Below are 23623 nucleotides of genomic sequence, written 5' to 3'. Positions count from 1 at the left end.
TGAAACCAGCATGTGTTTCTTTCTCTTCCTCAACATTGACCGATTTGGGGCAGAGTTGGGTAGGGATTGGGACAGTGCTACAGAGTAGGGCAGTTTTGAAGGCCTGCCAGCAGTGGATTTGGGGAAGAAGAAAACGTGTGGCTAGAAATCACTCTAGAGATCTAAAGATCGATGTAAAGGATTCTCTTTCCTTCCTTCCTTCCTTCCTTCCTTCCTTCCTTCCTTCCTTCCTTCCTTCCTTCCTTCCTTCCTTCCTTCCTTCTCTCTCTCTCTCTCTCTCTCTCTCTCTCTCTCTCTCTCTCTCTCTCTCTCTCTCTCTCTTTCTTTCTTTCTTTCATTCTTTCTTTTTAAATATATGTTTTTATTGTTTTTAGAGAGAGAGGAAGGAAGAGGGAGAGAGAAATAGAAACATCCATGAGAGAGAAACATCAACATGGATCAGCTGTCTCCTGTGTACCCCCTGCTGAGGATAGAGCCCACAACCTGGGCATGTGCCCTGCCTGACTGGGAATCGAATCAGCAACCTCCTGGTGCCTGGGTCAGTGCTCAACCACTGAGCAACACTGGCCAGGTGGGACTGTCTTTTCTTAAAAAACGTGCTAGAGCAGGAAACTTCTGGAGTAGGAGTCTGAAGACATGGAATATAGTTCTAGCTTTCTCATGAGTTAAATGTGTTTCCATTAGAAAGTAATGACTCTGGATACAGGTTCGTGAAATAGGCATAAGTTGCTTAGTTATGTTTCAGTAACAAATGACCCTGAAACTTCAGTGGTCTACTTCTTACTTATATATCAGCTGCTAATCACCTGTAGCTGTGCTCTGTCACGAAAGCCACATTTTAAAAATGCTTTAAAGCGCTAATTATCAAATGTTTCTACCAAACAAAATAACTGCACGATGAATAGCAAAGTAGGTCTTAATTCCTGCTCTTCATTTAAAGGCCTGGAGTTAGCTTTTATTTGTTTGTACTCAGAGATTCTCTGATGAAAGCTGTCCAGACCCATTTGTATTCTAGCATTTTTATGACCCCTGCTGGGTTTAGAGGTAGCTTTTAGTAATCCCAGGAAAGCAATCCCTGCTGACCAACCTCAGGGGTTATCATAAAGTACTTACGGGAGTCTTATCTATTGAATCCTCTCATCAGGCAAACATTCTAGCTCTTCTTTGAAGAAGAAAGGTAATCTTGTACCCTGCTGAGGGATAAGATAAAACTAAATTGTATTTGAGTGAAGAAATGACGAATGCTATTATCATTTTAGAGGGCTGATTACCAAAATGAGGAATAACTTTTAATTCTAACGTTGCCGTAGAAGATTATGGACACTCCAAAATGTTTTAGTAAATCAACAGAAGAATTTCTTGTCTTCAAATTGTCCCCACTATTCTCATCTCTCAGAATAACTATTTGTTGTTTGCTGTTTGTTTTCTAGGAACTCCATTATGTTGTAAGATCACTAAAGTCCAGATGACAAAAACAGTTTTCTTTTTCCTTTTTTCGTACACACAGAAAGGGAGGCATGTAGACCTGGGTGAGTGATGTGTGGCTCTCTCTGCAAGGTAGTGCCATGCGGTACAGTATGTCTAGAGACCTAGGCCCCAGGCACCAGACCTGCCAATGATGCTGATGCTTAGCCTTTTGGGAACTTGGTTTTCTTGTTCTGTAGGCAAAGGATGGTCAGGATGAGAGCTCACTGAGAGCAGTGACCTTGATGTTCTGTTCATTTCTGTATCTTCAGCACCTTGACCTGTGTAGTCAGCAAAGGTGGTTGAAGGATGAATAGATACCCTACTTAAAAATATGCTACACCTGCATTGAGAACCCTCTGATTTTCCCTGCTTCTTCCTCTTCAGACTCATTTCTTACCTAGTACTTCGGGCACATAGCACACGGCACACTCATAGGTTCAAGATCTTGCCTTTGTGCCTGCTCTTCTTTCCACGTTAGTCCCCTGGCTATCAAAAGCTCTAATTGCCATTCAAGGCTCAACTTCAAGACTGCTTCTTCTGAGACCTTTCCCCAGACCTCCTAGATGGACTTAAATCATTCCTTTCTCTGTAGAGGCACAGGTCTTTTCTTATAGCCCTAATAGAGCATGTATTTCTATAGGCCTTATTTATTCATCCCACAGATATGTATTAACACACAAATATGTGCAAGGCAAAGCTAGGGCTTTACACAAATCATCTCATTTGCTCATCACAGCAATCTAGTGACTATTCTTCCATTTACCCAGCACTTACTGAATGCATGTTAGTTAACAGATAGTTGTAGGTGCTAGGGTTTGAGCAGTGGAAACGTTAGAAAACATGCTACCCTCCAGGGGCTGACATTCTAATGACACAGACTCAGAAATAAGTACAAACATAAAATGAGCAAGATACTGTAATTTCACATAATGGTAACACATTAAGAAAATAAATGTTGCTGAAATGAAAGGAATGATAGGGGTGGGGAATTAGAATGAATCTAGGTGACAATTCCTCAAGAGCAATTGTGCAAGTTATGCACCTGTGCACTACCCAGTGCATAGCACAGTGAGGTCCATATTTTGCTCATTTAAAAATCTTAGTCAAGCCCTAACCGGTTTGGCTCAGTGGCTAGAGTGTCAGCCTGCGGACTGAAGGGTCCCAGGTTCGATTCTGGTCAAGGGCATGTACCTTGGTTGTGGGCACATCCCCAGGAGGGGGTGTGCAGGAGGCAGCTGATCAATGTTTCTTTCTCATCGATGTTTCTAACTCTCTATCCCTCTCCCTTCCTCTCTGTAATAAATCAATAAAATATATTTTTTAAAAAATCTTAGTCAAATAGTGAATAGAACTCTGAACTTTGAGATCTTTAATCTACTGCCCATCTCCAAAGCTGTGCTGCTGAGATTAAAGAAATAAGTATAGGGTATAAATATAAGATCTGAAGCATTGCATGTCTTCAAAAATCCATATGCAGGGAATATCTGAGCTAAATTTTGTGCCAAGGCCAAAAGCATCGTCAGCTCTGACTTTTCTAATCCAGTAGAGGAGACCTAATACCCAGTCTCCAGAGTATTTTCTCTTTGACTTTGGAATGCATCGCCCTATTTATTTAGTTAGTTATTTATTTATTTATTTATTTACTTTATTGGCAGCATACATTACTTTGTAAATATATTTTGGCTTAGATGAATAGGGCCTGAATTAGCATTTACTAAGTACACAGCATGTGATACTACAAGAAATGTATAGCAGGAAACAAAAGGAAGCCAATCTCCCTTTTGTTAAAATTTGCTGTGCAAAGCCTAATGCTTCCATTCACCGAAACTGCTGATGAATATCGCTAATATAATAACAGGCGAAAGTAAAAGATGCTGCTGCTATTAGCTGATAATCAAACGTAGAAAGGAATTATAGAAGCATATAGACAGGAACAATAAGATTCAAATTGCAGGATCTCTCATTTACACACCATTTATCGTTTTTAGAAATGATTTTCCCCGCCAGCAGGAGAAGACTGTTGTTTAGTCAGGAATGAAGATGAGGTTACATGGACTGAGTTGCACATCTGTTCCCAAGAGGTCTCCTTCCCTGGCTTTAACCACAGTCTGGCCACAGTATTGAGTTTTTCTCTGTGCAAAGCTTTACCAACTCATATCAGAATGAAACCCAGGACCTGCGTGCTTGGCAATTAGCTCCAACAAGCTCAGCTAATGGGCCCAGACAGCAAGCCTGCTTTTGAGATTTGAAACCCCAAAACTACTTTGATTAGTTGCTATTTGAGTGGGAAGTGGAAAGAGGAACTGCAAAGTCAAGAATGTGCTAATCTCACCTTCTGTCAGGAGGGATTTGCAGGGGTGTGAGTATTGCACTTCTGTTTCAAACTTTACATTAACCCACCCTCTGGTTTAACCACATAAATGAGTCTGGAAATCCCCCTACAGTCAGGTGAAGAATAAGGCTGTCCTTTGAATTAATTGTGACTTCATTTACATAGTTCTACAATGTTAACACAGTTATTAAATATTTTACATCCGGGGTAGCCTGTAGAGCCAAATGATAGTTATGATGGGTGGCAGCTCTGATGAATGCGTACTGGTTGAGTGTAAGGATAAGAATGAATGTGTACAGGGGGATGGTGTTACCAACAACACAAAGTCATATCCCTAGGCAATATTCATATTTAAAATGAATGAACAGCTTTTGAATGATTTATAACTGACTTCCCTCAATTCTTTTTATAAGATGTTCTCCTTTACTTCATAACCTATAACTTGCTGAATAACGTTTCATGAGTGTCTTTTTCCCTGGTAGTGTGACTATTGCTTTGTCTATTGGACTTCAAATGGTATTTTCTCCTTAATATCAGATGTAGGAAATTGGCGATGGAATCATTTGTATTCACAGAGGAAATTATTTTAGCTAAGGGATTTAGGTGAGCTGGTCTTAATCTTCATAGTGTTTATAATTTCCATTTTTCTCTAGTATTTGTTTTAATAATATGCTAGCTTTGGGCTACGATGAAGATAATCCAATTATATGATGCCATTCAAGTACAGAGAAACTTAGAAGTACTGAAGAGTGTGAATTTCGCCCTAACCAGTTTGGCTCAGTGGATAGAGCATCGGCCTGCGGACTCAAGAGTCCCGGGTTCAATTCCTGTCAAGGGCATGTACCTTGGTTGCGGGCGCATCCCCAATGGGGAGTGTGCAGGAGGCAGCTGATCGATGTTTCTCTCTCATCGATGTTTCTGGCTCTCTATCCCTCTCCCTGCCTCTCTGTAAAAAATCAATTAAAAAAAAGAGTGAATTTCTGTACAGAGTCATCCAATGAAAATGAAATGGTTTGTTGAATTTAGAGTACAAAACAGTATTTCCTCCTTCAACAACCAGAACAACAAAACAAAACACAGAGAGCTCACTAGGTACCAAGCATTGTGCTAAATTCACGGGATGAAAATATGAATGATTCAATTCAATATTTCTTCTTTTTATTTTAAACTTGCAATTTTCCTTAGGTAACAAAATAATTTCCTCAGCTATCCATTTTAGCTTGGGAGTGTAAACAGTTTTTAAGATTAGTTTAGCAATATCAAAAGTACAATCTTCAATAATTTTCAGGCTACTGGTGAACCGAACCAAATGTTCTTTTGAAATGCATTTAAGGAATGTATGAAAACTATACTTAGCACAAATCAAGGATGTTTGTTTATCTTATAAAAGGAATCTTTATAAATAAGAGGAGGAGGAATGCAGCAGAGATGAGAAGAGCATAGAGAGTCAGCCTCAGGCTCAGATATGTGTGGAGCCTCTTACTACTAACCAGGCTTGCTTCCACGGGCAAGTTGCTTAAGCATCCCGACTCTCTGCCCTACCATATCTTAAAGCTGCAGAAATGATGATGAGATAATGTACCAAAAGGGTTTCAGATAGAGCCTGGCACATTATCTATGCTCCATAAAAGGCAGCTGTCACTACAAAATAATCATGGCATTTTCTTAATACTAAACTTCAATGTGTTTACACAAGCTGTTCGCAGGTTTTAAATCTACACTTATCTTCTCAACAACACATCATAGAGAGACCTCTGGCCATATTTTTGGAGATGTAAATTAAATATTCATTTATCATTTGGTCTGCATCAAACACAATGAAAGCTATTAGGAAAGTTATATTTTGCAATGTGCAGTTTTCTGTGCATCTTGTTTGGCAAACACGGGTTTTAATCAACCTTCTTGACCATCCATCTCTCCTCTCATTGTTTTCCTCAAGTCTTAGCACACAAGCAATAATTGCAGGTTGCTCATCCTTTTCCAAATTGAATAAAACCCCTCTCTATCTGCACACACACCTTTATTCTTCTCTAGCTCTCAGACATGGCTTACATGACATCTTCCTAGTTGATAAGCTCTTCTCTGTTCCCTGGAGGGACTTTCTTCTTTTCCCATTAGACTGAGGTTTGCTCTAATATTTGCTTATCCTACTGAGAACAACCTCCCAGACTAAGTTCTTTCTATCTGAGGAAATCTGAAACTCACACATATTAAAAGTTCCTTGTCTCATAATATAAGAAACAAAATGAACTTTTGAAAAATATTTTGACATTAGCATCAAAATTACATGGATTATTAGGTGATGAATCCTAGAAGTTCTCAATTAAAAAATTGTACTTTATTGTCCACAATGATAAATGAAAACATTGTAAAATTAACTCTTCAACCAGTGGAAATCTGAAGGCATGTCTTATCTATGAGGATACTTATTATAAAGATGTGGTTTATATTTTATTAAAAGTTTATTTCCATTAATAGATGGCTCATGTACAGGGCTTCTTACAGCTCTAAGAATATTTGTTATTAAATTTCACAGACAAATTCTCTAACTTGGAAAGATGCTCTTTGATTCTTGTTAATTATTGATTCTTGAACTCTTGATATCTTTGTATTAAATGTTGTTGCCAATAAAAGCTGGTCTCCAGGCCAGGTCTTTTCCATATTACATGAAAAAGAGCTGGTTTGATGATGAGCATGTAATGAAATATACTTGTAAAGGTTTGGTTGGATCACAGAGTTTGATTGATCCTAAGAGTTTTCAATATCTGCTTTATTCTGTTCCTATAAGCCAGAGGTTCTCAACCTGTGGGTCGCGACCCCTTTGGCTGTCGAACGACCCTTTCACAGGGGTCACCTAAGGCCATCCTGCATATCAGATATTTACATTACGATTCATAACAGTAGCAACATTACAGTTATGAAGTAGCAATGAAAATAATTTTATGGTTGGGTCACAACATGAGGAACTGTATTTAAAGGGCCAGAAGGTTGAGAACCACTGCTATAAACATTAGGACATAAGTGTATTATTATTTTATGTACATTTCTTGGACAGCATTCCAGAAATTCATGTACTGAAGTATCAAATGTTTTCGTTCTAAACCAGTGGTTCTCAACCTTGGCTGCACATTAGAATCACCTGGGAATTTTGTTAAAATCCTGATTTTTTTGCCTCATCCTCCAGAAATTCTGTTTCTTTGTTACTAATGATAAGGCCCAGAAATCAGGATTTTAACAAGATTCCCAGGTGATTCCAATGTGCAGCCAAGGTTGAGAACCACTGCTCTAAAGGATTTCCCCCATAGAGTGATCTCAGGGCACAGGCCTATAGTTCAGCATTATTTGAGTTTCCCTCAGTGAGTCATGAACACCACAGAGTGTCATGCACACCTGAAGAATTCACTGAAAGAATAAATATTGATAGTGTATTTGCTTGTTATTGTTTTATGAACTTTGAGAAATCCCTCTATGATTTTATGCATTTCAAAAAGCATTAACTCAGTCAAGAAGCACAGGTACAAGTAGGAGAGAATTTATTTTATTTTCTGAGAAATAAATATAAAACAGCAAACAGAATTTTTTTTTTTTTCAAAATTAGGGAAAATACTCTGACAAATGTCTTTTAAAGCTTTCCCCAAATAAGTCATCCTTAGTAAGTTAGATTGTTTTGGTTGAAAGCTTTTTAAAAACTCAAGTAACTGCATAAGTTTTAAGAGATGTGGAATACAGCCCTGTGAGCAATGAACAGTTTATGGCTCATCTACTCATATACAGCATAATCACCTAGGATAAAGGTGAATAGCCATTCGCTGTGAGATCTGGGAACAGGTGGTACAATTAATCATCCCTAATGTTTGTAAAAACTGTCTCTAAAGACTCAAAAGACAAGTGTCCCCAGCTCCACTCTCAAATGACAGGAAAGGCTTTTGTTTGAGCATCCATTGCAGGAACCCAATGATTAAATGTCTGCAAGGTACCCCTAGTGGAGGAATCAGTGGATTATTCATTTATTAGCTTATAATATACCACTTCACTCTGGGATGGGTTCAAAGGGACTAATGGCAAAAAGGGTTATCTGGCTGTATTCTTCCCGTAGTGTTATTTTATCCCTCACTACATTTGCGTTCAGCCTGTGAGTAAACTGTGTTGCATTATCCATGTTTCAGATGGAGCCAGATGTGATCATTCTAGAATCCTTTATATCATATCTTTAGATAATTTTCTATTCAGTAATTGGTGAAAAGCATTTCCACAGAAGGCTTTTATTTTCCACCAGAGAATACATGGGTAACACCATTCAATATAATGATATAACATAAAAGGTTTTAGGGATAAATGTTCACACACACACTTCAATCCATTTTTTCTTTTCCACTGTTGTTTTCAAAGTTTACCATTTCTTATTAAAACTAAATGTTTGTTAAGGAAACTGTAGGACATTTATATATAGTGTTGACCTTAAAAATAAAACATAGGCCCTAGCTGGATTGGCTCACTGGATAGAGCGTCTGCCTGGGGACTGAAGGGTCCCAGGTTCGATTCTCGTCAAGGGCATGTACCTTGGTTGCAGGCACATCCCCAGTAGGGGGTGTGCAGGAGGCAGCTGATCGATGCTTCTCTCTCATCGATATTTCTAACTCTCTATCCCTCTCCCTTACTTTCTGTAAAAAATCAATAAAATTAAAAAAAATTAAAACATAGTTATTTTCTCATCAAAAATGGATTTAGTCAGAAACAGCAGACAATTACAATTTGGAATATGCAAGCTATGGCAAAGGCCATATGCAAGTCCAAAGAACAAATGAGAGGAACCTTCTTTTATAGCAAAAAGAGGCATTTGGGAAGAGCTGTTATGAAGAAAGAGTCCAGAGGGGGTAACTGGGAGTTTGAATTGTAATGGTTTTTCATTAGACAGACTGTGCCAGTATGTTATTGGCTGGGCTGTTGCCATGGGAAGAAAAAATCTTCATTCCTTATCCTGGGGTAGTATTGTAGAATAGAAAACATTTTCCTATTGGAGTTGCACAGAACTTCTCTTCCTGTTCCAGGCAACCAGGAATGAGGGGCAGGGCATGGTAGCTCCCTCCACAGGCCCTTCTTGGTTGAGGTTGCCTTTATTAATTTTCACAATAGAAAAAAAAGAAAAGGAAAATAATAACTCATTGCCAACAATGTCAATATTTGTGTGAATGTTTTTTAAAATATATTTTTATTGAGGAAAGGAGAGGGAGAGAGAGAGAGAAACATCAACGATGAGAGAGAATCATTGATCTGGGCTGCCTCCTGCACTGCCTCCTGCATGCCCCATACTGGTGATTGAGCCTGCAACCTGTGCCCTGACTGGAATTAAAGCATGACCTCCTGGTTCATAGGTGGACACTCAACCACTGAGCCATGCTAATTGGACTGTGTGAATGTTTTTAGTCCTGTTTCAATCAGATATCTGTACAATTTCTAGCAAAATTGTATGATGTGGAACATACTATACTCTATATGAACTTCCGATTTATGAGTTCATTTTATTTTAAAAATGCTAACTGTTAAATATGTTACAAGTGTGTTTGCTGGTGTCATTATGCTCAATTTTGTTTTTGATATTTTGGGATTTGTACAACATTTTGCACATATGAGGTGTATTGATTTTTATGTTTTTGACTTTTGCATTTATCCTTAGAAATATATCTTCCACACTTTGAGTACATTATAGAATGATATATATCACTAATTGGTGGGTTGGAAAGAGCATTTGACTAATAGTTTATTGGGTCCCCGTCCTGACTCCAGTAATAATTAGTTTGGGGATGCTGGGCATTCCAAATGGCTCTTTGAGCTTCAGTTAGCTCATCTCTCAAGGGAGAGCATTAGACCCTAGACAGGCTCAGCACCAAAGTGTAGAGATTCCCTGCATGGACTGTGGGAACAAAGTCAGCAGTGCATTAACTTCTTTCTTTTAGAATGGAAGGTACTACAATTACAGTCCATGAGCAAGTGGGGGGGTGGGGAATGGGGGGATAAGGACACATATGTAACACCTTAATCAATAAAGAAAAGAAAAGAATAGGTAGTCACAAATGGAACTATGTCCACCATAATGTCAGCACTCTCTGCCTTGAGTTACTAAGTGCATATGTTTCACTGGCTTTTCAAGAGCCTCTTTTTACAACCCCGAACACTATGATTGATTCACAAGCCTTTCCACATTAAATTATTGGACATATCACTATAACTTATATATGATTTTTTTAAAAGCCAACTGCATAAAAAGAGAGAGAGAGAGAGAGAGAGATAAGGACATCAAGGGCTGAGTTTGTTCCGACTTCTTGGAACTAGTTATCTCTTAGAAATAGCTATCTTTCCGCAGAAGACTGGGGCATGGCTTTTAAAGAATTTATCTGAATTTACTGTAACAAAGAACAGACATGTATTTTTAAGTTAATTGTTTTTGATACATTTTCAATTATTATTCACTGTTCATTCTGCTAAGTAATGCTAAGGGCACTCTTCTACTAAGAGCTCTCACACAAAAAAGAGTTTGTGTTCCATTTGTGTATTGCTTGTAAAACCACACTGTCTACCCAGGATGATATTAAAAATACTTAACAAACAGTGTGACATATGCACTAACCTATCAGAATGGACTCTGACTATGCTTGCCTACAGTGAGGGGTAGGAGTTGAATGCCATCCCTGAATGTCCATGAGAAACCAGAGAAACGGGAGCATATAGGTTCCTCCGAAAAGTAAAAATAGAACTACCAAATGATCATCAATCTCACTCCTGGTTATATATCCAAAAGAAGTAAAATTATTACTTCTAAGGGGTATATGCACCCCCATGTTTATGTGAATGAAGAAAATGTGACATATATTACATATAATATGCACAATGGAATATCACTCAGCCATGTGAAAGAAGGAACTCCTGCCACGTGAAGTGGCATGGACATGAATGGACCTTGAGGGCATTGTGCTAAGTGAAATAAGTCAGACACTTACATGTGGAAATGTGGATTCTAAAAAAAAAAAAAAAAAAGGCCAAGCTCATGGTTGCCAGGAGCTAGAGAATATAGGAGATTGGGAGATGTTGGTTGGTTAAAGGGTATAAACGTTGAGTTATAAAATGGATATATTCTGGGAATCTAAGGTACAATGTGGTGACTATAGTTAACAATACTGTATTATTTACTTGAAAGTTGCTAAGAGAGTAGATCTTAAATGTTCTTACCACACATACACACACACACACACACAATTATAGTTATGTGAAGTGATGTATGTATTAACTTCTTTTGGTAATTAATCATTAGCAGTACATACATATATCAAATTATCATGGTATACACCTTACACTAATTGACAATGTTATATGTCAATTATTTCTCAGTAAAGCAGGGGGAGGGAAAGATAATTCTAGCTGTCACATAGAATGTGGATTCTAGGGAAAGAGTAAAAACATGGAGAAAGTTAGCAGGCAATTGGGAGAATTGCTGGTATGTTGTACTTGGAAGGTTGTTGTGGAAGAGATGAGAAATGATATTAAGAATCGATTCAGAAGGTAAAGTTGCTATGTTCCTTCCTATGACAACAGGGCTCAAATTTGGAGGTTTGATGATTTATTCTTAAAAGAGATAGTGCTCGATTTTCTAAGTTCATTGTAAATGTCACTATAAATAATGACATTTTTAAATAACATAAAAAGCTTGGTTTCTTTCAAATGTTTACTATTCCTGTTGCCAAGAGAAGATATCTTAATGAAATTATCATTTTTTCCTATTAAAGTTTCTGATTGGAATCCTATAGTCGAGACAGTGAAGAAGCAGAAAATTCTTTGTGTAACATTTATCAAGGCACATGTGCAGGAAAGGCCCTTCATATTTAAAACTAGAGGCTCGTTGCAGAAAGATTCCTGAAAGAATAGGGCTTCCCGTGGCCCAAGCAAAGCAGAGAAGGGAGCGAAACACGCCGAGGGGGCTTCGTTCCCACCTCCACCGCCCAGCTTGCTTCCCTCCCGCCTTCCCTGCCCCACTTGCTTCCCTCCCACCTCTCCTGCTCTGCTTGCTTCTCCGCAGCCTCGCTCCCTTCTGCAGCACTTGGCTTCCTTCTGCATCACCTTCAGTCTTCGCTCCGTGCCTGCACATGCAAATTAACCACCATATTTGTTGGGTTAATTTGCATACTCATCTGATTGGCTGGTGGGTATAGTGGAGTGACACCAATTTGCATGTTTCTCTTTTATTAGTGTAGATCTTTAACAGTATTTTTTTATGTGTTTATGCAAGAAAATGAAGTAAACCGAAGTCACAGAATTTAGTAAGTAAACACATAAAATCTAAATAACTAAGAATACTTTGAAGTATATCATCATAGAACCTCCCACCAGTACTCTGCTTTGTGTCATTCCTGCTTTTCTGTTAACTCCTCCTTTAGACACTGTTTCATCCAAGCCAGCTGTGATGATGTGAAATGTGACCACACAGTTGTGTACTGAGAAATGAGCTCTGATGGTCCTTGCCCCACAAGAGATGACTACATGATACAGAGCACACCATTTAGCTCTCTGAGAATTGGTTTTCTAATCATTAAAGTGAAGATACTGTACTAGAGAATTCTAAAATTCCTTCCAGTCGCAAGATTTTTAAGACTGTCCCTCTCTGATTTTTACACATGCTTTAATTGCCATTATTGTGGTTATAATTACTAAATCTACATCTCAAGTGTAAGCCTATCATGAGGTCCATTCTCATATAGCAAATGGCCTCCTAAACATCTCTACCTGGATATTGCATAGGCACCTCAAATACACTGTGTCCAACATGAGTCATTAACTTTCCTCAGTAACTTGCTTCTTTTTATGTATATTTTCTTCCTATTGCCTATAGATTGCTCTCTTTTTTACTGAGTTTTGTACCGTACCTTTCTTGCAAGTAGCCATTGAAGGGACAGAATAGAACTGATAGCTGTGTCCCTAACTCCTCTTCCAAGAAAAAGCCGCTGAATGTATCAGTTACTCAGCCTGCCCTCATCTCAGCCAATGGGAAAGCAAGGGAAACTAGCCCAAGGCCAAAAGTATGCTAGCCACCCCCCTGTCTTTGTGTAACCAGACCCTAGCTGCACCCTGCCCTTGCGTCACTAGCCTCCGGCCCTCACTCAACCAACCGGAATCGGCCAAATCAGTGGTCAGAGTGTGCCCCCACCCCCTGACCCCAAGCCCTATAAATTCTTTGTTCTCTTGGGACTCCGGGCTCTCTCACACCCTATCGCTGCATCGGTAAGGGAGGCACAGGGACCAAGTCCCCGGGCTTGAATAAAGACTCTACGCTTTTGCATCGGACTGGGTGCTCCCTGGTGGTGTCCTTTGGGGGATCTTGAAATCTGGGCATAACACCATCTACTTATCTACTTATCTGAGCCTATAAAACTCAGCTCAAAAGTCACCATCTAAGCCTACTTCCTTTCCAGGTGGAATTTTCTATTATCTTCCATTGTTATTCTGATTAGTCTGGTTTCAGAGGACCCTTATTTCACCGGTTTATTTTTTTTTCCACTTGTGTATTTATGAGTTTACATTTTTAACTCCTTGAAGATAAGGATAGTTTTTTGCTTCTTTGTGATTCTACCCTAGCTTAGAATGCATCACATAGTAGGTGACTAACAAATATTGAATCAATGAATGAAAATGAAAATTCTATTATCTGAAGATTGCTCATGTCTGTCTTATCCAGAATATGTCCTCCTACCAACAGGCTCGTCAAGACACGGAGAAGTCATTAGCTCTCTTACCCAGGTTCACCTGCTCACCTGCTTAAGAAGACTAATAAATTCTGAACTTCATTTGTTTGCACACATTCTTCTACTGTGGGAATCGGTGTCTTTTCATGTGCAATCTGTCTTTCAGAATGCAGAGACCACATTTTCTCTTTCTTTCTCATCTTCCGTGCAATTGAGATTAGAATAATGACTGCTTGCCAGTTTTTAATAGATGTGCATTCCTTCAACCCCATATTTGACTCAGTGCCCTCTTGGTAAACAACTAAAATTTTCTTCCTCACAGACATTTATATATAAACCAGTCTCATCATGAGCAATTAACAAATGTACTTCAGCTCCACAAAATGTTAATGAAGTTTAGTACTCCTGATTCTTAGCTCTCACTCAGTAAGTATATTTGGGCAAATAAATTGACATATTTGACTGGCTGAATTGTTCTCAGGAGTATCTTAAAATACCTCCTACTCTCTGGTCAGGCTGGAGAAAATGAACCAAGGTGACTTACATTGGCAGGATCAAGAAATCATGTGTGACGTGTAAAAATGGGAGAATCAGCTTTCCTTCCCATTGTGTTTTTGTTCAACTTGCTGGTGCTAGAGTAATTAAAATGAAAGTCACAAAGTGGAGAGAAGTTTGCCTTAGAAGATAAGTTTCTTTCTCCTAAGTCCATTGCTATCACATATCCTTTATGGCTTCTTGAGATAAATAATTTTCTCAAGTCTGCCTTTTACCTTCTTTCCTTGAGTGGTTACTACTTTGTCACTTCCACAGTTATTTTCTTCCCTCTCTGTTCTTCCTGGAATTTCTTGATAGAGTCAGGAATTGATAGAAACAGTTAACTGATCTTTGAAAAGATCACTGATATTATAGAGTAGCTCATCATTAGGGTTGAATATGATAGAACCAAATAAATATTAATACTGATAATAATTAGCATTGCTCTCTGAGTGCTTTATTAAGTGTCAGTTATAACTACATAATAATCAATAGAGTCAATTCTCAAAACAATATTGTAATTTAAGGACCACATACCAGCCTTTTACAGATGAGGAAGAGAAGGATTGGAGAGGTTAAGTAGATTACCTGGTGTCACAGGCAGTAGATGACTGAGTTAAAATCTGAACTCCTGTCAGCACATTTCCCATCTCACCAGTGCCTATAAGTAAATGTGACTGCAGTTGTTCGTGCCTGGAGGAGAGGTGCTCGAGACAAATGGTGACCTGTTCAGTGGGGATGCAGCCCCTGTTCCTGTTGTCACTGAGTTGGGAAAAGATTCAGATGGCTGAGATGTTGAAACCATGCATGTAATGAATTGAACAGAGGAGTGATTGACTCACACGGATGTTTCTTTGCCTTCTAGGAAGATTTCCAACCCGCAGAAGCCTCGGAGACCAACTGGGAGTCAGTCACAAGCTCTGTCTCAGTAAGTAATGTACTTTCCTGTTGCCAGTGAAAAAAACTGATGGAGTAGCTAAGGTCAACCCGGAGCGACGTCAGCGGTCTTAAGGGCCTATGACTTGACCGCAAGCCAGATCTCAAGCATGGTGTGCTCTTCTCTTTCATGTAGGTTACAGTGGCGCTGCCAGATGCCCTGCTCCCCTCTCTCAGACGGTTCTCAGGAAATGCCAGTGCTCATTATGGGAGCATGGAATAGACAATGGCTTAAGTATTTATCAGTTTCAAAGCAGAACATTCCAACCAAAGGACTGTGCAGATACATCAAACATATCAAACTGGTCCACGGCCCACGCTCCAGTGGGGAATTTTGAAATCGTTTTTTGACTATTCTGGGGAAGCTCTTAACCTTTACATTGTCAAAGATCTTTTCAGACGTGAAAAAATTCCAATGTTTACAGTGAGATAACTTAAGTACAAACCAGGCATGTGTTCTATTTGACTTGGTAATAAAACATCACTCATACTAGAACCGTAAAATGGTTCATGCCCCAATTTTTTTCTCCAAATTTAGTCATTTCTCAGTATTCTGTCTTCTTATCTACTTTGCACAGAAAGAACAGACCTTGTTTTCACCAAGTCAGTGGGTAGCACTTATGTAGCAATAAAATACAAGATAACAAATGCAACTGCTCACTGAAAGGTCAGGAGATTGGAGAAAGCTTGTTCATGGTTCTAAAGTGGGTCGGTGTGGCTGAGTCACTGGAGTTGATCCCCCCCTCCCCAAAGTGTTATGCTATCTATTGCTCTTTGGGAAAATTTTTAAAATTGCCTCAGATGGCAGGATTTCCTCAGCTCTGGATTCTGTGAGGATTTGATTCGCCTGCCATGGCTGCTGGACTGGAACAACCAAGCCGGAGATCAGTGAGGCCTCTGAGAGTGATATTAGAGTGTTTTATTTGTTTGGCTTTGACAGCCCAAAATGCATGCTCTGAACCCAGCTAAGTAAGCAATCATTGTCAGGCAGGTGAAGATGAAAATAAGGCAGGTAAGACTGCAGAGCTGGGGGCTAGGCAGGAGGCTTGGACAGCTAGCAGCCTGAGACTGACAGTCCAGAGTAGATTCCAGAGGCGGACTTGCAACCAAGACCTAACATGCTGTTCTGTCAAGGCATCCTCCAGCTTCTCATTAAAGGACCCAATACTAACTCGGGATAATCCCAGTCCTCTTAATGAGAGAGATTGTGCCGTCCATTCGGAATATCTGTGGAACCTCAGCCCTGAGTCCACATCGACCGCTAAGTCTTCAGGTTGGGTCCACATCCAGGTTCTGATTAGTCCTCTAGGAAGGCCAAATAGACATGGCTTCTTCCACCAGCATTCTGGTTTTTAAGAACCTCTGGATTACAAGCAGGGCCTCTGAACCCACCAGTAACTTCTGTACAAACCATACTTTGTTTTTGGTGAAAGTGGTTAACGAAAGTGATTAACAATTCTCAGAGCCTTTTTTATATTTTTTTACAAATTATCATTTTAAAGTAATTCAGTTAAGATTTAGAATTTGTTTTTGTAAACATATAACAAAAGCTGATGAGATCAAAACGTGCAGCTGAAGGAGGCACATCCAAATAGTTATTTCTCTCAAAAATAGGTTTTAAATAATTACCTAACAAAAATGTTCTCATGGGTTTCTTTTTTTTTTTTTTTTTTTTTTTTTTTTTTTTTTTTTCTTTTTTATTTTTTTTTTTTTATTTTTTTAATTAAATCTTTATTGTTCAGATTATTACATTTGTTCCTCTTTTTTTTCCCCCCATAACTCCCCTCCTCCCAGTTCCCGCCCCACCCTCCGCCCTCACTCCCCACCCACTGTCCTCATCCATAGGTGCACGATTTTTGTCCAGTCTCTTCCCGCATCTCCCACACCCCTTTCCCCCCCAGGAATAGTCAGTCCATTCCCTTTCTATGTCCCTGATTCTATTATAATCAACAGTTTATTCTGTTCATCAGATTATTTATTCACTTGATTCTTAGATTCACTTGTTGATAGATGCATATTTGTTGTTCATAATTTGTATCTTTACCTTTTTCTTCCTCTTCCCCTTCTTAAAGGATACCTTTCAGCATTTCATATAATCCTGGTTTGGTGGTGATGAACTCCTTTAGCTTTTCCTTATCTGTGAAGCTCTTTATCTGACCTTCAATTCTGAATGATAGCTTTGCTGGATAAAGTAATCTTGGTTGTAGGTTCTTGGTATTCATCACTTTGAATATTTCTTGCCACTCCCTTCTGGCCTGCAAAGTTTCTGTTGAGAAATCAGCTGACAGTCGTATGGGTATTCCCTTGTAGGTAACTGAGTTTCTTTCTCTTGCTGTTTTTAAGATTCTCTCTTTATCTTTTGCTCTTGGCATTTTAATTATGATGTGTCTTGGTGTGGTCCTCTTTGGATTCCTTTTGTTTGGGGTTCTCCGCGCTTCTTGGACCTGTAAGTCCATTTCTTTCACCAGGTGGGGGAAGTTTTCTGTCATTATTTCTTCAAATAGGTTTTCAATATCTTGCTCTCTCTCATCTTCGGGCACCCCTATAATTCTGATGTTGGTACGCTTGAAGCTGTCCCAGAGGCTCCTTACACTATCCTCGCATTTTTGGATTCTTTTTTCATTTTGCTTTTCCGGTTGGGTGTTTTTTGCTTCCTCGCATTTCAAATCATTGACTTGATTCTTGCGCTCCTCTGGTCTGCTGTCGGGAGTCTGTATAATATTCGTTATTTCGGTCCGTGTATGCTTAATTTCTAGTTGGTTCCCCAATATAAGATCGAGGGTCTTATTAGTTTTCTTGTAGATCTCATTAAGTTTATCGACGGCTTCTAAACAGTTCTTGAGAGACCTTAAAAGTGTGGTTCTGAACTCTATATCTTCCATTGACAATTTTGTCCTGTTTCTTTGTCTCCGCATTTTGTTATGCTTCCTTGGTGCACCCCCTAGTGGTCTTTGTTCACAGTCTTATAGTTAAATCTTGATTGTTGTAGCTAATTCCAGGGAGGGTTTGACCTCCAGGCCAAGTGGCTATGAGAATCAGCTGTGTCAGCAGTGAGAGAACTTCTGTCCTCTAGGGAGGTGCTAATCTGGCGTTTGCCTGAGGCTATCCGGCAAATGCCTGTGTGCAGGGCTTGGGCGGGGCGGGTCGCACAGGATCAACAGGGTGGGCCGGAGAGAGCAGTTATGGCGGCTCTCAGTCCTGTCCCCAGGGGCTCTGCCTCTCTGAGTCCCAGCACCCGCTGCAAAGCTCAGAGAGAAAGCTGCACTCGCTCTGACCGAAGCCAGACAGTCCCGCTTCTCCCGTTTGAGTCTGGGTCCCTAAAGACTCGCCCGGATCTGGAGCTCAGAGTCTGTGACTCCCTCCCGATTGAAAACGCCAACCGCGCCCTCCGCCGCCAGCCCGCTCCGCGCACTCCGCACCTCAGAATTTGACTTCAGCACTGCGCCTCCTCTGAGTGTCCGTATGCGTTTCTCTTTCCTCCTAGTTGTAGGACTTCCACTCAGGCAGCGTTCCTGTGGTTCTGGGTGATGTCCCTTCCGTTTTTTGGTTTCACTTTTGAAGTAGTTGTTCAAAGCAGCAAACTCCAGCGTTAACCTATGCCGCCATCTTGGTTCTCTCTCCTCATGGGTTTCTTAGGTCATGTAGTCATTCATAAACATTTTCTTTACCATCATCCGTGTTTCTGTCCATTGTCCTGAGATAACACTTGAAAAAGGCACTAAAGCTCACACATAAGGGTGGTGTCACATTTTATCTGTGGGTTGGGTTTGCTCTTCAGACTAATGTTAAAATAAATTATTCATTCCCTTCTCCTCCTGGGACTGAGACCTTCCCTGCCCCCCCCCACCCCCGCCCAACACACACACATGCACACACACACACATACACAGCTTTTTCTTGATGAGTTATCTGGGTACACTCCACTTCCCAGGCACAGTCAAGAGCAACCCCAGGAGCACCTTGCAGGAGTTCCCCAGAGCCATTGTAAGAAGCTTTTGTTTGGGTGGTAATGACTTGATGGATATCCCTGCTTTTATTTTAAAAGCCCAGGAAGCATTTTAATTTCAAAGCTTTTATATGCTGCCCATGCACCTAACACTGGCCAGCTTATTTGGTTTTCTGGATTTAGACCCACATTATTGTGATACAAGACTAATTGTAAATCATCCGGTGACTATGAGCCAGGTAGACAGTAGATTCTCCAGACAATACAATTTGAATGGGAATTTGGAGTTTTGAGACTGAATCAAAGTATTATCCACCTCTAGTATTGATGCCAAGAGGAATGTGAAAGACAAAAATGAGGTACTTCAGTCAGGGTTCAGTATAGACACACACACACACACACACACACACACACACACACACACCCCTAGTGTATGGAGCTAGCCTGACACCTCCACTCATCTATCTCATGTTTCCCAGCCAAGAACACACACTCACTTTCCCCTACAGGATATATTTGAAAACTGCTCATATGCACCAGTGGTAGGTTAATGCTTTTACACACTTAGTTTCGTTTAAGAACAACTATTCCTGTCATAGCAAGTGATTATTGAGTCGCTTACAGACCTTTGGCCCTTGATTGGTTAAAAAGAGAAAACATTACCTGAGAGTGAGACTATAAATGTGGGCTTTACTGTCTCTGACTCTATGGTGCATATTAATTCTCAATAGGATACTGCAGTTAAGTTTCAGGAACACAGGTTTTCATTAATTTCCATTTTCTTGTAGTGATAGAAGATATTTGCCCTTGGGGGGATCTTATTTGTTTGGCAGTTTCTTTAAAGACATTTAGAAACCATTTGAGACCACATGCTCTCTATTTCCTTGTTAATGGGTCATGAATTTCTACAGAGATGTTTGAATCATGGCTCATTTACCTCTAGATTAGTGAAGGGTTAGTGAAGTAAGTGCTTGGAAACTTATGGGGAGATATGTTTCAGGGAAAAATACATAATCCCTTCCAGACTCTCAGTAATGTGTATTACCATTTAAAAAAGTATTCCTGACAATATTTTAATGGCACCTAGGATCACTAGCAAGCTGCAGCACTTAAAAAAATACATTTGCTTCCCACGTGAATCTTCCACTCTGAAGTCAAGAGAGCCAGTTTCCTGGTTAATTATCCTTGTTGACAGTAAATAAGCCGATTAAAGTGCCACATTTTGTCAAGATGTCTCCAGAGTAGATGCAAACTCTGCTCACACAACACCTGCAATGCTAGGTGACCTGTAAAGAGGGGACACAGAGGCTAAGCCTGGGAGAATGGGACAGATATGCAAAACTTGCGTGGAAGGAATTCAAAATGTAATTGCTCACCATTAGTTGTTGATATGGCTATGGATGTGGGACACTGAACCAAGAAATTGGATGACTTAATTTTAATATTTCCATCTAGCCCATTCTTGTTTAATGATTAAAATTCAGATGAAGTGCAAGTTTTGTAATCTGCCTGGTTTGGATTTGCAAAAAACAAGTGAATGTTTATCATTTACCAATTATTTGTGCTTGTTTAAAAATAGTACTGTAGCATGATATTTACACACATGATGTCTTATAAACCCAGACTTGTTTATCTTCCTTCCGTGTAGTTGTATGACTATTGTATTTCACAGCAATGGACTTTTTCTGAGTACACTGAGCTGTATGTCACTCTTAGGGGGTCTCCTATCACTCTCCATCAGTAACTGACACCACTCTCACTGCGGACGCTCTGGATAAAACAATTGCACAATTTGATACGGTGGAAGATCTGCTCAAGCACTTCAGTCCTGAGTCCTGGCAAGAAGATCTTGAGAATCTATATTTGGACACCCCTCATCATCGAGGCCGGTCATACCGCGACAGGAAGTCAAAAGGTAAGAAACAGAGTACTAGAAGTTCTTCATAAGTAGACAGGAGTATTAACTGTACTAATAACTAAGGATTAGCAATGCAACATATTTCATTCACTTAAATCAGGTGATTATTGTCAGTCCATTATCACATATCTTTTTCACAGCACCTTGATATGAAGTTCTGTGTTTTTTCCAAACTGTGTTGCTTGTATGGGACTAAGAAAGGTATGATTTAGTCAAAGATCTGCCATAGTTTGAAGTTAGAAAAGACCCTATAAAATTATTCAGATGAGCTTTGTGATTCTAGGCAAGTAAGGCATTATTAGCCCCACTATACACACTGAAGGTAACCAAAGACAGGAGAAGTAAATAATTCATCAGAGCCTGTGGCTAGTTAGCAATGGCGAGGAAGTGAGGATTGTGACCTCTTGCCTCCAGTGGCAGAGCCAGTGCCTCTCTGATGAATATTAATTTAGCCAAGGACTCAGGGTTGGCAGAGAGGCTCCTGGTAAAGCAATGGCCAAAACTCAATGAGTAGATTTCAATTCTACTCATTCAATGTCTATTTTACAAAATTTTTATGAGGACCTACCATGTACTTGGTGTCCTGGGTGGTTCGTAGGGTGTAAACATCCCCAAGTAGAAGCAAAGAAGTCTGGGATAGTTTATTCAATGGGGAGATTCAGGAAAGTATAATGAAAGGAGAAGAGAGGAACATCCAGGCAGAGAAAACATGAGTTAAAACAATAATACTTAAGCTCTTCAAAAATAAATATCCTAGTCCTTTATCTGAGGATTATGATTTTAGGATGAAAAAGTTCATTTGAATGTTTAACTCAAATTAATGGAGAAATAACTTGTGATTTCCTCTTTTTGAATAAAGTATAATTTATAATCTGTTATAGCCTTGCTTTATTTGATAAGATTTGTTATCATTAAAGTTTTCTATAAAAGTTTTAGAAGATTCTCTTGTTTCATAGATGTGAAGGTATTTAGCTAAAATATATTAGTAGCTTGTTTCCTATACTTTGTAGTATCAGGGGTACTTTTAAGAACTTAACCTGAGATGCTTTAGAAGATAGTTTCTGTTGGTAAGTACAACCTAGTAGACCATTTGGACTGAAACAACTAATTCGTTAACTCCTGCCTGCGTCTGCTGCTTATGACTTAGGTGATACTCTGACACACTTACAATGAGTACTTTAGGTGGCACAGGAGGGTCACTGGTGGAGCTGTTCCATATGCACGTAACTGTAACTCTCACACTGAATCTCCCCAGGCCTCAGACTGGATTCAACTCAAAGGAAAAGCTGCTTTTCTGTAAGGTGTCGCTGTCTTTCAATCTTTATTAGGTAAACTTAAAGGAAAGTAAAATATTCATAATGTTTTGAAAACCTAAGAAAAACCATTTTAAATGGTATTGGGTAAAGAAATGATAAAATATGACTCTATCGTTAAGTATCTTCATTACTATAGCTATTCAAGGGGCAGCCCCTCTGGCACCTATTTTTTTGGAAATATTAAAAGTCACCTAAACTCACTACTTTTCACCCAGAAATTATTTTAAGTTTGAGGCAGGGTGTCTGCCTTTACATCCTAACCCTGCCACTTGCAAGTTTTGTGATTTTTCAGCAAGTCATTGAACCTTCCTAAGCCTCCATTTTCTCGTTGGCAATATTTATATGATAACACCAATTCCAGGAACCCTTAGCGGTGCCAGTAAGAAGACCTGGCACCTAGTACTTGTTTAAGAAATGTGAGCTAGCAACAGGTGCTTGGAATTCTGAAATATGTTTGCATCACTTCCTTGGTAAGGCCTTTCTTGTCCTTGGTCCTCTCCCGGTGGGCCCCATCCGCCCCCCACCCAAAAAAAAAAAGTTTAGAGTACTTGGGAAACCACAGCCCTTATATGTCCTACTACTGCATTGTTATTGTATGTTAAAGGGAACATGAAATCTTTTGACTTAAGGGCATCAACTCTAGCTTAACATTGAATCACCTGAGGATCTTTAAAAAAAACGACAAATGCCTAGTCCCATCTCAGACGCACTAACTCAGAATCTCTGAAGGTGGCACAAGGTGGAGTGCTGATGTTATTTGGTGGCTGCTAGGAGTTGAGGTTGGTCATTAGAGGAAACCATGGTGGAGAGCCACGGCTTTGGAAATTGTTCACCCCATGTCTCCAGCACTTGGCACAGGCTCTGATACATTTCAGATGTTCAATTACTGTTTGTGATATTGATGATATTAATAATCCAGCATTAGTATATGTCTAACATTTACAGAAACCTACCCCATATACTAAGGATTACAGATTTATGAAGAATGCCTTTGCCCCAGCCCAGTGGTTCAGTTGATTGGAGTCTCATCCCATACACCAAAAAGGTTGCCAGTTCGATTTTCGGTCAGGACATATATCTAGGTTGTGGGTTCCATCCCCAGTCAGGATGCATTCAGGAGGCAACTGATGGTTCTCTCTCTCTCTCTCTCTCTCTCTCTCTCTCTCTCTCTCTCTCTCTCTTTCTCTCACACACACTCTCTCTCTCCTTTCTTCCCTCTTTTTTCTCCCCCTCTCCCTTCCTATCTCTCTAAAATCAATAAACATATACTGGGGTGAGGATTTTTTTAAAAAATGCCTTTGGTTGCTGAAACAACTTCCTAAGAGCATTCAAGGTGACATTCTACTTTTTTTTTTTCTGACAGAGTAAACATTTCTCTCCCCAGTTGGCTTAGACTCCATTTCTTAATCACTTGTTTAAAACGGTCCTGAGGCAGATCTGTACCGT

At 39.7% G+C, this 23623-nt stretch overlaps 1 protein-coding gene across 2 annotated transcripts in view; it reads left to right on the top strand.

Moving 5' to 3' along the window:
- The window catches only part of PDGFD (platelet derived growth factor D), a 224786-nt gene that overhangs the window by 178308 nt on the left and 22855 nt on the right, over window positions 1-23623 (top strand). For both annotated transcript variants that reach the window (XM_036324423.1, XM_036324422.1), the window contains exons 4-5: window positions 14927-14989; window positions 20660-20858. In XM_036324423.1, coding sequence (XP_036180316.1) covers window positions 14927-14989; window positions 20660-20858 — 262 coding nt within the window. The remainder of the gene's footprint in view (window positions 1-14926; window positions 14990-20659; window positions 20859-23623) is intronic.

This window comes from Myotis myotis, unplaced genomic scaffold (genome assembly GCF_014108235.1).
Source record: "Myotis myotis isolate mMyoMyo1 unplaced genomic scaffold, mMyoMyo1.p scaffold_m19_p_10, whole genome shotgun sequence".
NCBI lineage: Eukaryota > Metazoa > Chordata > Mammalia > Chiroptera > Vespertilionidae > Myotis > Myotis myotis.
This window is presented reverse-complemented; position numbering and strand designations above follow the sequence as displayed.